This window comes from Bos indicus x Bos taurus, chromosome 23 (assembly GCF_003369695.1).
Source record: "Bos indicus x Bos taurus breed Angus x Brahman F1 hybrid chromosome 23, Bos_hybrid_MaternalHap_v2.0, whole genome shotgun sequence".
NCBI lineage: Eukaryota > Metazoa > Chordata > Mammalia > Artiodactyla > Bovidae > Bos > Bos indicus x Bos taurus.
In genome coordinates this window covers 17920213-17935002 of record NC_040098.1, presented here as the reverse complement: position 1 = coordinate 17935002, position 14790 = coordinate 17920213, and the positions used below count along the sequence as shown (strand labels likewise).

Genomic DNA, 14790 nt, shown 5'->3' with positions numbered 1-14790 from the left:
AGGTCATATAAGCAGTGGATCTGGCTTATAGCAGTGGATTGATAAATGTTAGCTCCCTCTCAACCCCATCCCACCGCCGCCTCCTACCCCCTGCTCTGGCTTACCCTAGTTTGAAGATCATTACCTCCCTCCTCAATCCCAGAAACTCCTGGATGCCATACCTATGGAGGCAGGGAAAGAAGAGGCTCTCCAGCTGAGGTCTCTTTGCTCAACCCATAGGCAGGTGGAGGAGAAGGAATCCACAAGGCCAAGATTTTGCTCAAGGCTGTGACTTCTCCCCTCCTTAACTGTCATAACCTTCCTCGTGCAAGACAAGATAGTGTCAGACATCAGACAGGACCCCAGCACACTCCAGAGTGTGTTCTGATTATGTGTTTCTCCTGTCTGGCTCAGAACCCACCCACCCAGTATCAGATACATCCTACTCAGCAGGGGTACCCTTCAACCCCACCAAACCACTCTTTCTCAGCAGAATCTCAGCCTATTTTCCTGCCCATCTCTGACTCTTTGGGCATCCCTGTTAGAACGATCTTTGCCCCTGCCATCTGGCCAGTTCTTGGATCTCTCTGGAAAAGCCCCATCCAAAGGATGGATCCTCTGCTCACAGTGCCCACGTTAGATGCTCATAGGTGGAATCCTCTCCCCTTCCGTCTCAAAGCCCTCCCCTTCCATTACATGGGAGGGATGAGGGATCCCCACTGGAAATCAGGCATCACTGATAATATCAGACTAGGAAACTGAGGCCTAGAGAGAGGCATCAATAGGCCTGAGTCACAGAGGCACACCAGTCAGGCCAGCCCAGAACTCAGAATTCTTTCCACTGCCTTAGTGGCCTCTCACCATCCCAAGTGGCGAAACTCAGGACCCTCTGCCCTTCAGCAGAGCCGTGAACCTCAGAGAAGACACAGATTTACCCTAAGGGTCACCCTGGCCTGGGCATGCTTGGTTTTCTGTTTCAGAGCCCCTTCCCATCTGGCTCCAACTTGGGGAGCACCAGGCCTGGAGGCACCCCTCCTCCTCCTCGAGAGCAGGAAGCCCTCCCTCACCCTTTCTGGCCTCTCCTGGATGCCTAAGTCCAGTGAGTATTCACCTGTTCACCCGGGTGATCCTGTGCCCTTTCAATCAGCCAGCGATCCCTGGGCAGCCCCTGTGTGCTTGGCCCTCCAGGCCTGAGGACACCACGGGAGGGGCACAGCAGCGACACTCCCCTGTTCTGCCTCAGAGGGAAGAGACAGTGCTGGCTGTCAGCAAGGGGAAGCCAGCGTCCGGGGCAGCCCACACCTTCCTGCTCCCTTCTCAGGGCAGGAACATGGTATGACTTCAATTTGCTTTCTATGGTTCTCCAGCCTGCTTGGCATAGCGGTATTTGGGGATGCTTTTTAAAAATACAGAGCCCTAAGTCCTACTCCGCAGATTCTGCTAGGTCAGAGATAGGCCCAGAAATCTGTTTCACAGCTCCCTGGTGACTCGGATGGAGTTGGGCCAAAGGCAGATGTGGTGAGGGTGTGGGAGGAGGGGAGGCAGAGAATGAAAGCCTCAGCCCTCCCCCTTTGTCCGCTGAGCCCCGAGCAGAGGCATGTGGCCTTGTCAGCTTCAGAGCTCAGCCCAAGTCCATGTTTACTCCAGTCAGCCGGAAAAGTGAACAGAGGCAGACGGACCAGACTCCAAACTGACCCTGCCGCCAGCAAAACCAGGCTCTCCTCAGCCTTGACTCCCCTACTATTGACACTGGAGACAGGTTACTCCCCACACCCCCATCCGCACACAGCACCCATTGAGCAACTCTCTGACCTGGACCCAGGCCAAGCCCAGACTCATCAGTCCACAGTCCCAAGGTCAAAGAAGGCGGGCTGCCCGGGGACAAGAGGACTATGAGCTCCGACACCCCCGCCACTGCCCAGTGGGGAGGGCTTTGTGCCTCTCACAGCAGTGCCCCCCAGCCCCAGAGCAGCTGCCCAGCACATACCTCCTCGCCCCCGCCACAGGAACCCCCACTCCCATTGCCATAACCGCCTAGACTGACAGAGATGAGAGGTCAGCAGGGTACCTCCTCTGCTGGACTCTACCTTTCCCAGAGTCTTTGCCCATCTCTCTGGGTCTCTACACTCAAACCACATCTGCCAGGCCAAGAGCCCTCCCTCTGCTCTTCACCCCCCATCCAGGGGTGCCACCCACACCTGGCACCCTGGCCCATGGCAGTCATCTGGGTGAAAGGGGTAAGATGACCTGGGAAGACAGCTGCTACCCTAAGTCTCTACAGATCCTCATACACTTGACCCCAGATCTCAGTGCCCGCCCCGGCTGCCCCAGGGCAAAGACCTCTCAGTGCCCTGGGGGGTCAAAAAACGCAGCTGTAGCTTGCCCTTTCTCACCACCACACTTGCTTTAGGCCCCAAGGGGAAACATATTAGTATCTTCCTCTTTTGGCGCTATGGCTGCAGGCCTGTGGGGGTGGGGTGGGGGACAGTGAGACGGTGAGCCCCCTTCCCCTTTGACTCCCTCTCTCTGCAATCTCTACAGTCTCTGCGACCCTCTTCTTTGGGTCCACCCTCTCCTTGACCTAGTTCTCCCTCAACAGGCATTCTAGCCCTGAGTTCCCTGGGTTCTGCACAATCCAATCTCTCACTGATTCCCCTCAACAGACCATTCTCCCCCAGGCCGGGGTTCCTTCAGATCCCGCCATCAGGGCAGGGGACAGGGAGCAGGAGAAGGCTCCCTGAGGTCTCCTCACAGGATTCTCTGCTATTCTGGCTTCCCACCCCCACCGCACACTTGGCCATAATTGTCTGATCCACCGACAACTGATTATCACCTTCCGGCTCCCCATCCCCCCTCCAGCAAGCTGGCCATTTCCAGTCAGGCCAGAGACCAGAGTCCACCCGCAAAGCCCTCCTCGGGATGAAAGAAGACCGCCAGCCAGCCACAGCAGTTAAGTGTTGCTCAAGTCCAACTAGGTTGAAACTTCCTAGGGTCCCCTCCCTCTCCCCACTTTGGCCTGTCTTAGCTGCTGGCTAACGTAGGAGTGGGGCTGGATCCACTGATCTGAAATTTGCCATCCCCCATCCACCACCCCATCTCTGATTCAGCAAAAGACTAGCCCCTGGCCTCTGCGCAGTCCTGCGACCCCAGAAGTGGTGGGTTAGAAAGGAGGAGGAGGAAAGAAAGCAGGCGAGGCGCAGGTTCCTGGAAGGCGTCTTTAATCAGAATTTGGTAGTACACAAGCTCTCCGGATTGTCTGCATTAACATACAGGGACTTTAAAAGGCACAAGATCCCTTGCACAGCGACACCTGACGGCGGGGCGCCCCCCACCCCCGCCCTGCGTGGCCGTGTGCGCGGGGGTGCAGAGTCCGTGTCCTACCCCCTCCCCCCAACCCCGGCGGCGCCGCGCGTGTGCGTGTCGGTTTCAAGTGTTGGATTTGTACAGTACTCGCAGTCTAGGGGCAGGGGCTCAGTGCATGCTCTTCTACCTGGGCCCTGGAGGGTGGGGGGGCCCTGACGCCACTCTGTACACTGAGGACACACCCCGGAGAGAGAGAAAGGAAAAAAAAAAAGCGTCCCATCTTCGCGCGTGTGTGGTTTTGAAGTTTTTCGTGCATGCTTATGGCTGGCCAGGGTCGGGAAATAGTGCAAGCTTATAGTACAGTATTATTGCAGTACAAAATGGGGGGCGGGGAGTTATGATGGGATGGGGAGGCCCAGGAATAAACAGGCTGGGATTCGGGACCTCCAGGAGGATCCTCTCGCCAACCCCCTTCCCATCCCTGCCTCCCGATGCCGGGAGGGGGCTCCTCGGGCCCCTGGAGGGAAAAGGCTGCGCTGGGCCCTCGGCGAGCTTCCCCATCCCACCAGACAAACCTCCCAGCGGGGCAGGGGCCAGCCCTCTCCTCATTCAATACTGATGGCCACAAGGGCCCAGAACCCCACTCCTCTCCCACCGAAGCCCCTCCAAGTGGCTGGGGGTGGGGGTGGGGAAGGAGTCGACGGAGCAAGTGCAAAGGAAGCAGATGTTGGTCCCTGAGTTTTATTTGCGGGGATGGGGAGAGAGAAGAGCTGGAAGTGGGGGCATGTTTGGGGACCCCCAGGGCCCTCTGTGGTGTAAGTTGGGTGGGGCAGGAGACACGGAGGCTGGGGCTGGGGCCAAAAGGGGGGGGGTGTTGGGTGGCTCTGAGAGACCTAGGCTCAAAGCTTGGCTCCCCCTCAACTCTGGGCTCTTTGGCATCCAATTGCAAGGCCAATTTATTTGGGGCAGGGAGGGGTAGGGGCAGCCCTGTAGGCGGTGAGGTAACAGGAATCCGGTGTGGGCGACCCGGGCTTTTGAAGCCCGGAATTGGCCAGCTCCCTCTCCCAGCCCTAGTCAGCACCCTGCCCTGGAGCACGGAAGGGCGAGCCTTCACACCCGTCCCGCTCCACCCCGGGCCGGGGACCCGGCGGCCCAGAGCCGGCGGAGGGGAGCCAACTCAACCTTAGCGCGCGGCGGGGCGGGAGGCGGCGGGCGGCTGTGGGGCGAGAACCCGGGAAGGACTTTAGCAGCAGGCAGCTCGGCGGGGAGGGGAAGCAGAGGCTGACGCCCGGGGGCGCCCAGGAGGATTACTCTGGCGACGTGAGCGGCGTGGCTCGAGCTGGGGGACTCGGAGGCCGGGCGGTCGCCTGTTGACGCCGCGTAGCAGCTAGTTAAAAAGACTGGAACGTACATTCGTGGTGCAACGGCCGCGGGGGCGGGGACAAAAGGGAATGTAGGGGATGGGGGTCCCAATACAGTGATAAACCTGCCAGAGGGGCCCGGAAACACGATCCTCGCGCTCTCCCGGGCCGGGCCGCTAGTCTGCTGTCCGGAGAGTGCATGAAGTGTGCGCGCAGCTACTTCATGTGTAGGGGGTGTGTGTGTGTGTAGGGGGTGTGTGTGTGTAGCAGAGAGAGAGCCTGTTAGTCGTGGCAAGGTGAACCCCAGACCCCGCACCCTGACAGCCTGTGCGGGTAAAAGGGAGAGTAGGTGGTGGGACGCACGGCGGAACCAAGTGGAAGCGGAGGTCTCGGAAGGTTTCCATAGTCCTTTGGGCTTCACTGACCCTCCTCCCCACGGCTTCTCAACTCTTCCCTTGAGGGCTGGGGTCGCCGTTCAGGCCCAGGGGCTCCCTAAACTGGGAAGCCCACTGGGTGGTGGGGGAAACCATTGGGGATGTTTGAGGGTTGTTGTCCTCAGTCTAGGAGCCTCTCCCTTAGGGAGAAGGATGCTTTAAAATTTTCAGAGGCTGACCCCACCAGTCCTGGGGTCACCTCTGTCCCTAATAGGAATAATGCAAACTTTGGGGACATGCCCCCCAACTTAAGGAGAGTGATCTGCCACGCTCCTTGTTACCAAGGACTGCCCATGGGGGTGGGCTGATTCCTGCCCTATGGGGTGGAATCCAGTGGAATTTGGGAGTTGGGTGGGGTGGTGTTCAGGCTTTCCTTAGAGGTCTATGCCTCCATCCTCAGGTACCAAATCAACCCGAGCAGGGGATATCGCATTCTCTATGCTTCCATAGCCAGTGACCCCCAGAGCCTACCTATGCATGGTCCTCTCTGATCACCCAATTAGACACACTGCCACGGCTCCTCTGCTCACCCAGTGGCCCAGACCTCCCAACCACTGCCTGGGAAGACAGCACCACCCCTCCCCAGAAAAGGGGACCTAAAGAGGGCAGAGGAGAAATAGCAAAGGAGGGTCCTGGGACTCCCCACAAAGAGGAACACAGGTTTTCCTGGGATTGAAGGGACCTGCCCCTCCTGGCTGGGGGAGCAAGGGTTAATGTACCAGCATGGCTCAGAGATTCCACCATTTCCTCCTTATGCTGGGCAGGGCCATTCCTTTTTTCCCCACAACTGGAATTGCAAAGGAGATGGCTGGGATTGGGATGCTAGAGGTTGTGGTGAGTATTGACTGGTTATTGCTGTGACCCAAGCTGCCTTAAGTGGGTGGGGGTGTCTATTCATTACCGGGAATTTACTAGTGCATTTTTCCAGTGACAGGATCCTAGGATCCTGTCTTACAGAGAAAATACTGGTCCTTTGAGGAGGACCCCACTTAACATGAACAAACCCACTGGCCCACACACACACTTAGGCATACACACCAAGAGCTCACTGACATGTACACACAGCACACACCACACATCCCCACTGGTCGTGAGCTGCCTGTTCTTAAGAAGGCCACCCAGTTTGTGTTCCTGGGGAAGAACACTGTCCCCATTTGAATGCTTACAGTTTTGGATAGACGGGGGTAGGGGGATCCTCAGGCTCAGAGAGTTTGCTCAGAGAGGTTGCAAACTGAGTTCAGGGTCTCTGCTTGTAAACCAATTTTGTTTAGTTCACACAGTGGTTTTTCTTTAAAAAGTTGTTTTTTAAAAAATTAGATGCCAATATTTAAAAATAGATTTCACATTAAAGGTGGAAGATACTGGCAACAGTTGGTTGAGCTGAGGATGGTGGGGGTCCCTTTGTTTACCACAGTCTCCACAAGTGCCCTCTCCCTGACACTGCTTGGCTCCTATTGATGTGAGTTGAGATGAGTTGGTGACACTCATCTCAAATCTCCATGGTCAGTGGTATGGATGCCAGTATCTGCCCTGCCTGTGAGCTTGACCCTAGGGATCCCACCGATGCCACTGAGGACAGGGTTTTAAGCACCTGCTTTCTCGCTGGAACTCTTACTCCACCCACCTAATCCCCAGAGCTGCTATGGGCATGCTTGGGGCCATGTGGGACTGAGAGGTTGGGGGGTCTCTGGAGAGACAGGGTCCAGCCATTTCAACCAACCCCAGAACTCTGGAGTGACCACCCATCCACCCCCAACTCCATCCCATGCCCAGTGGGATGGAGAAGGAAGGAGAGTCTGATTCATAGATAACTTCCTTCTTCCTCAATAGAGCAAGGAGGGGCCAACCAGTAAGGACAGTAAATAATAAACAGACCATAACACAGACTGAAACACTTTAAAACTCCTATCAAACAAGTCCTCAGTTATTCGGCATTGGCGGGGGGTTTTAATATGCTTTTGTAAATTAGATATTCTGATTAATCCATTTAATGCAGATAATACTGGGATCTACTTCCTAGGCTATTAGGATTAAATGAGTTATTTTTGTAAAGTGCTTAGATCACTGCCTGGCACATGATAAGCTCTGTGTGCCAGTGACTGTTAAATAAAATAAATTAATTAATAATTGGAAGCCACCACTACATGCAGGGTGTGGCTTTAAAGTACAAAAATAGCATCTTCTAATACGTAAAGAGTGCTGTTCCTTTTCAAAGCTGACCTCAGGGAGGCTATGCGTTTGCCCCAGGCAGGATATCTTTTCTTGAAACACTCTGGCATCTTCCTTGGGAAACCCTTAAGAAAAAAGCTTGACAACACTCTGGGCTCACAGCTTCCCTGCCCAGCCCAGGACCCAGAGACAAGCAACTGGATTCCAAACCACATGGGGGTCTGCTGAGCTTCACATGAACTTACTTCAGCACACGTGGCTTCAAATAGCCTTAGATGTTCCAAAAGTCAGAGCTACCCTCAAAAGGTAATAATATCAAGACCACTTCCTGGTCTTAAGACCACTTCTGGTTAGCTCAGAGCTTTATGGCTTATAAGACAGTTTCTCCTCCACTACGGAGGGCATATAAAAAGATGTCCCGCAGAGGACAAAATGTTTTGAGTCATGATCTTTAAAGGACACACTCTTTCCCACAATAGTCAGTTCTGGGGTGTGTGTGTTTGAAAAATTCAGCTACTTTGGGAATGCTAAACAGGATTCCCCACCTCCAAAACCTTTGGAAACACTGAAGAAGTGAAAGTGAAAGTCGCTCAGTTGTGTCCGACTCTTTGTGCCCCCATGGACTGTACAGTCCATGGAATTCTCCAAGCCAGAATACTGGAGTGGGTAGCCTTTCCCTTCGCCAGGGGATCTTCCCAACCCAGGGATTGAACCTAGGTCTCCTGCATTGCAGGCGGATTCTTTACCAGCTGAGCCACCAGGGAAGCCCTAATACATGTCTGATGCTAAATCAAGGCTGAAGCTAGTGCCGTCATCTTTGATAGGTCACAAGGCACTTTGGGATCTTAGAGTACCGCAGGGCTCTGGTCATGGTGTGGGAGCTGTGCTCAGGGTCAGGTAGTAGAACCCTCTGGAAGGAAATGCCGGATAACAGAGGGCTTGGTTTCATCTCATCCCAGACAGCGGGGGCCCTGCCCCCAACTGCTGCTGATTGTGGAGTGGCTGGTGGACAGACTCCCCTTCATTTTAGCCCCTGCTGCTTGCCGCCCGCAAGAGAGCATGGAAAGAGGGCCAGAGGAGAGCGAGGAGGGAGGCAGGCAGTGCCAGAAGGCTGGGAGTAGGGCTACTGGCCATCCCACCCCCCAACTTTGTGCTTTGATTTTTCTCTTTTCTTGAAGGGTCTACCCTGACCCCTCCTCTGCCTTCTGCCATCACAGGGCGCAGAGCCACCCAAAACAGCCCAGAGGGCAACAGAGTCTTGGACCTGAGGAGGTTCAAAAATGAGCAGTCAGGATGGCGGTGGGTCCCAGTTTGGCTTCCATTCCCAAACGGGGAGGGTGCTCGTGGCCCAGCTACCCTTAAGCTATCCTTTTGGAGAAAGGAGTGAGGTGGGTATGGGCTTGGCTCACATGGGTGAGCCACCTATGATAACAGTTTGGCTCAGGGCACTGTTCACTGACTGTGGCACCCTTAGGTTGAGGCAGGGGCCCTGAGGCCTCTGCTGGAACCAGAGACAGGAGATGAAGGGAGATGAGTTGGGAGGAAAGCAGACATCAAGTGAAGAAGGAAGGAGAAACAGGAGCCAGGATGATAGTAGGTACATAGGGAACTACCAAGGATTACACAAACATCTTTCTGATTCCCTAAGAGACACACACACACTCACACTCATACACACCCACCTGCACAGAACTGCAGCACTGGGCAACTTCAGTGGGTGCCATTCACATCAGGGGCTATGAAACTGGCACTCCCTAGAATTGTGCAGTGCACAGCCTGAGCATCTATCCATGGCAACCCTGCCACATGCACACATTCTCATACATAACCACACTCATGCTCATAAGTGTACCAGCACAAAGCACACACACAGAGGCAACCTTACTGCAATAAACACTTTGCAGGCCTTCAGGCCTCCTCCTCTCCTTCCCTTCCTGTACTGGCCCTGCCCTTCCTAGATCCATCTTCACCACTGCCCCACTCCCCAGGGGAACAGAGGTGCTGGATGACATGAGCCGGAGTGAAGACAGAGGACCTTGGGGTCCCTGCAGTGACAGGCTGGGTGCTGAGAAACAGGCAGAAAGCGCAATCTGGCATCCTGATCCCCCTCCCATCTCCTGATCCCCCTCTGATCAGCCTACCCAGTGTTCAGTCTTCACCAAAGCCCCTAGGGACCAAAAAGCTTGGCTGAGCACCCACTGGAAGGAGTCACCCTCTAAGAGGGGCATTGGTGGGACTGCTGCTGTCTGGAATTTGTTCTGAGCTCACAGTTCTCACATCCTTAACAACCACCCTCTCTGCCACTACTACTAGGCAGGGCCCATCACCCCGAGGCCCCAGCTTGCTTTGAGGGGCAGACCCCAGACCCCTCCCTGTGCGTCCCTCCCCAGCTCCTAAGGAGCTGGGCCAGGCAACATATGCCCCAGGGGAGGGGCAGCCTACAGTGGGCTGAGCTCCAGGACTCCTGGGTTGAGATGCAGGAGGGCAGGGCATTGTCCTCCGTGACCGTGGCCTGGGAAGGGCTCACTGAGTCACAGGGCCACTTCCTCCCACGTCACTGAGTACAGAGGCACTTTCCCACCAAACCCCAAAGCTGGCTGGCCATACACTGGGCCACACACCTCGCCCTGCCCAGAGAGACAGACACACAGCGCACCAAAAGGGACCGTCTCCCGGCATCCCCTCCCCAAGAGTGGACCATGCCCAGCCATGCCAAGAGATCACAGATTAAACAGAATAAGCGCCCTCCCAGACTGACTCTGACCCAGCACGCCTCTCCCTGACACCTTAGTTTCCACCGGACTCTGGACCCACTGGTGGCTCCAGCCCAGAGCCCCTGTCCTGTCCCAGAAACTGCACCAACAGCCCCACCCCTCCCTGCACCATTTGGCTGGCACCAAGCAGAGGGAGTCGATGGAGGGGGTGAGGGGTGGGGGGTTACAGTACCTTGGGCCAACGTTATAGGGGCTGTATTGCATGACAGGGAGGGTCGGGGTGTGTGAGTGTGTGATTATTGCGTCCTGGGAAGGAACCACGTCTCTGCCTGCTCCCCACCGACCCCCCCCACCTGCCCCCTCCAGGAGGGGGGGGGCCCAGCCTAGGTCTTGTGGGTGAAGCGGGCCCACACCTGCTGCAGCTGTGACCGCGAGATGCGGAGCACCGAGGGCACGAGTCTGTGGTTGCCGGCGGCCAGGGGCGCGTGGCGCCGGTGGGGCGCCCGCACGGGGCTGCTCTCCGCCGAGCGGCTGCGCTGAATGAGGGAACCGGAGGAGCTGCCGCCGCCGGGGTGAGGGTAATGCTCGGTCTCCAGCGTGGAGGAGGAGAACACGGAGGACGCCAGTCGTCGCAGGGGGCTGTACCGCGGGAGGGAGTGCCCCGAGAGTCTGTCCTCCTCCAACTGAAAGAGACCAAAAGAGTGGAGGGAAAAGAGGTGTCAGGCACAGACTCGATCGACAGCTCCGTCTCGGGGGCCACCCACCGCTGACAGCCCCTGCGGCGCCGGCGTCGCGGGCAGGTGGGCAGGGTCCGGACCCTCCCGTTCTGCCTCACCACCTAGGCTCCGGCCTCCAACGCCCTTCCCCCGCCTCCTCCTCACACCATGGTCTCCTCCCGGAGACCTTGCTCACTCACCTTCTTCAGGAAGCCTTCCTGGCTTAGCTCTATATAGTTTGGAGTTCCCTCTGGGCTGGGGAAATCCTGCCCCCTCCCCCTGGAAAGACCGTTCTAAAATGTATCGGCATTTGTGCACCATCTGTCTCCCCAGCTGGACTCTGCGCCCTTCATGAGGTCGAGAGAACACCAGCTAAGTGCCCTCTGCGATGACAGCCCTGCCCCCATGCTCAGAGTCTCAGTGACGAGGTGGCAGAAGGGAAGGACTCTGAAGTCCAACTACATGTTTGAATTCCAACTCCACCACTTAATACCTGGGTGACCTCAAGCAAGTTACTTTACTTCATGCCTCAGCTTTCTCATCTGTAAAATGGGAGTAACTACGGTTTCCTAAGACTCTTCTTATGAGGATTAGGTGTTATAATATGCAAAGCCCTTAGAATGGTACTGGCCATGGTGTAAATGCTGTGTCATGTGAGCTGTTTATCACTCTCAAGAATGAAGAAAGAGTTTAGAGGATTGGGGGGTGGAGGAGCCAGTTGAAGTCATTTCTCCCAGGCAGCTTTTCCCTGTCTAAAGTTGAGAGACACGGCAGGGCTTGGCCACCTCACCTGGCCACCCCATGCCCCGCTGCTCTCATGCCCTCAGAGGGAAAAGAGAAAATGGGCTCTGTCCCAGGCATGTGGGGACAGGAACAATGACTTGCTGTCATCTGACCTTGCCCATCCTGACCCCAAGCTCTTCCTGGGACCGAGGCCAGTTTACAAAGCTTTAGGTGGCGCAGTGAGGACTGGCTGGGCCAGCTGCTAAAGGGCTGAGGAGGAGGGCGCCCCGTGGCCACTGAGTGGGGGTATCCAGGGGCCTGGCGTGGAAAGGGGGAGAAAGGATATGCTGTGGGTTGCCTTACACTCACTGGCCTCACCATGGTTTCCCCTCCTGCTTCTTTGTGGCCAAGTCTAGTATCCTTCTGAGCTAGTCCTGTCTGCACTGAGGGTTACGTGTCCATCGGCCCACGTGGCCATACCAAGGGCCAGCGGCACCCACCATTGTTCACACCCTTCTCAAAGCACATGTTGGCGGCTCCAGTTCAGCACCTCAGGCAGAGTTTGGTCAGCTGCCAAAGGGACTTAGTTCCAGCATGTCCTGCCCTTTCAGGCCAGGCACCACTTGTGGCCACCTCCCTGTCCTCCATGCCCAGCTGAAGTGTCACACCTGTGAAGCCACCCCAGCTTTCCTGGCAGGCTGGCTCCATTCCGAGCAGACAAGAGTCTGCCGTTATGTCCCTGTAGCCCCTTGAGTGTAAACACCGTCTCCACCTTTGCATCCTCGCCCTACCCCCTTGCCTGTGAGCCTGATTCATCTTTGTCCGCCAGCCTCTTGCACACGTGGCAGGGAAATGCTCTAGGGGCTGCCAAACAAATGTCCATGTCCTCAGGAAATGTTGACCCGCTGGGTTATCAGCCAGAGACAACTGGTGAAGGAGGGTAAACATCCCTCCCCTAGACCCCACACTCTGTCCACTGCCCTCCCCTCTGGCCTAGCTTTCCCGGCCACTTCTGATTTGCACGGTGAATTCCAGAGAGGAGAAATGAAGGTGTGTGTAAGAAAAAAAACATTCAAGGGTCATGGTACGCACACCAAAGAACAACAGATGCTCTAAGACTGCCTGGTTCCACACTGTCCTTGTCCTTACTCCCCATGGAGACGTGCAAGTGTCCCTATCTTTAAAGGTTGCTTTTAGGAGGAAGTTCATACATCAGACCCCGAGCAGACGGAGCTGGGACTCGGAGGGGCTTCCTTGCACAAAGGTTGTAGGGTGGGGTCCCTGCAGGGACTTCCTGCCTGCCCTGAGCCACTTAATCTAGTTGTGTTACAGGATGCAGGGAGGTCCACAAACTGTGATTCCAGGTGCAGTCAGGTGTGGAGACCTCACCCAGGCTCAAGACTCTCTCCAGACCAAAAGAAGGAAAAAAATATGCCAGTCCACCCCTCCCTCTTCCCCTGCCCTCGGCGAAGGAAGGGCTAGGCTTCACTCTGCTGCACTGAAACCCTGGAAAACACATGTCCTGCCCCACGTGCTCACACCCAGACACACACAGAGATACCGACATGCCCACAGGCACACCTGCTGCCATGGCCCAGCCAGCAGGCACACACGTGTGCACACGCAACACAGACACCACACACCACAAAGGCTCTTTTTGACCCTGCACAAACCATCTGCTGTCTCTGGTCTGTTTGTTCCTCTCTCTCTCTTTCTTTTTTTGTCCTGTGGCTTGTGGGTTCTTAGTTCCCCAATCAGAGACAGTGCCCCCTGAAGTGGGAGCACAGAGTCTTAACCACTAGACCACCTGGGAAGTCCCAGATTCAGCCTTGTTTTTTTTTTTTTTTTGTCTGCACTGCATGGCTTGTGGGATCTTAGTTCCCCGACCAGGGATCGAACTTGCATCCTTGGCAGTGAACATGCCTAACCACTGGACCGCCAGGGAAGCCCCTGATCCTCTCTTAAACACACAGCCCTCAGACTGTGTGGCTCCGAGCACAGCCCTGGAGCCAGCTGGCTGGATTCAAATCCCACTTCTACCCCTTAGCAGCTGGTGACCCAGGGCTACATACTTAGCTCCTCTGAGCCTCAGCTTCCTCACCCTGTAAGCAGGGGTGGCCTCTGCACTGTGTCGCTGTGAGGGTTACGTGGGAAGAATACAGAAGCTCAGGTAAGCAGCGCTGCTCTTTATTCTCATTAGAACCATCTCTGTGGCGACTACCCCGCCAGTGGGGACACTGTAGATGTCCGGGGTTCTCCACACACCACATGCTCTACACACTCTGAAAGTGCACCCACATGTGTGTGCGCGGACACATGGACACACCCACACACCACTGCACACTCTTGGGTAAACTGACACAGAAGAGCACACACGCGGCTGTAAAATGCTGCCCAAGCTCACTTCTGTGCACTGTGGGGAAACCAAGGCCTGCACAACCTAACACCCCGGCCAGACTCACACGACCCCATTGCTTGCTGAGACGGGCAGTACCCATCCTTGTCATCAGCAGGACCTGAGCCCAAGACTGACTGTACAGCAGGCCTGTGTCTGCTCCTCCAAATCTCACCCCCTTGGCTGGAATTCCCCAAAGTGAGGCTGACTCCCAGGACCAGGGGGGTATCTGAAGGTGAGAAAAGCCTCCCAGATGGCTCAGCTGCACAACTCTGAGACTAGAGTAGTGCACCAGGAAGAGACTAGAAGGGCCCAGGTCCTGTACTCGGCCTCCTGACTTTAATTCTGGGCTTTCTGTCCACCCCACATGCACCACCACCATCTGTCCCCCTTCCTAGACCCTGCACCTCCCGAGGGCCCAGCCTGTTGTGTGTCTGATCTCTGATGCCTCTGGTCTCTGACACAGAGGCGCAGTAGGTGTGGAATGATGAGGTGATGAATGAATGAGAGGGGATCAAGGGAGCCCAGACGGATTCTGCTCCACCTCCTGCTTACCCAGTGCTGGTTCTGATGGGAACAGAGCCCGGGTCAGCAACATAGCCATGCTGCCCAAGCCCTGCCCTGGCTGAGCCTCCAACTCAGGCTGGCTAGGACCTCTCAGGGTGGGGGCTCATGGTCCCCATTTTTTGAGCCTCCAGTTTTCCAGTGCCCAGGACAAGGCCAGGATGTACAGTCTCAGGATCTCAGGTTAGAAACTGTCTCTTCTACACACCGGGATGGGGCCTGAAGACAGTCCTGTCTGGAGCCGCCTCCTCCGGGGCACCGGGGTCTCCTGGCCAGGCCTCCCGACCTGAGCACTCAGTGGAACCGGCCCTGCACCCGGCATCTCCCAGAGTCTCCCGTGTGCAGGCCCCCACACGGGACAGTCGAGGGGAACGCACGTGGGCCCTGAGCTCTCTAGCATCACTTCCTTGGCTCTCCCCAGTCCTCTGAGGG

At 56.2% G+C, this 14790-nt stretch overlaps 1 protein-coding gene and 1 long non-coding RNA gene across 3 annotated transcripts in view; one reads left to right on the top strand and one right to left on the bottom strand.

The window, feature by feature from the left end:
• TTBK1 (tau tubulin kinase 1) overlaps window positions 1–14790 on the bottom strand; it is a 41876-nt gene that overhangs the window by 7676 nt on the left and 19410 nt on the right. Inside the window, exon 14 of one of the 2 annotated variants that reach the window (XM_027524402.1) lies at window positions 10374–10643. The exons of the other annotated variant lie outside the window; for it this stretch is intronic. Coding sequence (XP_027380203.1) covers window positions 10374–10643 — 270 coding nt within the window. The remainder of the gene's footprint in view (window positions 1–10373; window positions 10644–14790) is intronic. 2 annotated transcript variants of the gene reach the window in all.
• On the top strand, window positions 10452–11318 carry LOC113881380. The gene is made up of 2 exons (XR_003508012.1): window positions 10452–10532; window positions 11010–11318. It is a non-coding gene; the product is annotated as an uncharacterized LOC113881380 (long non-coding RNA).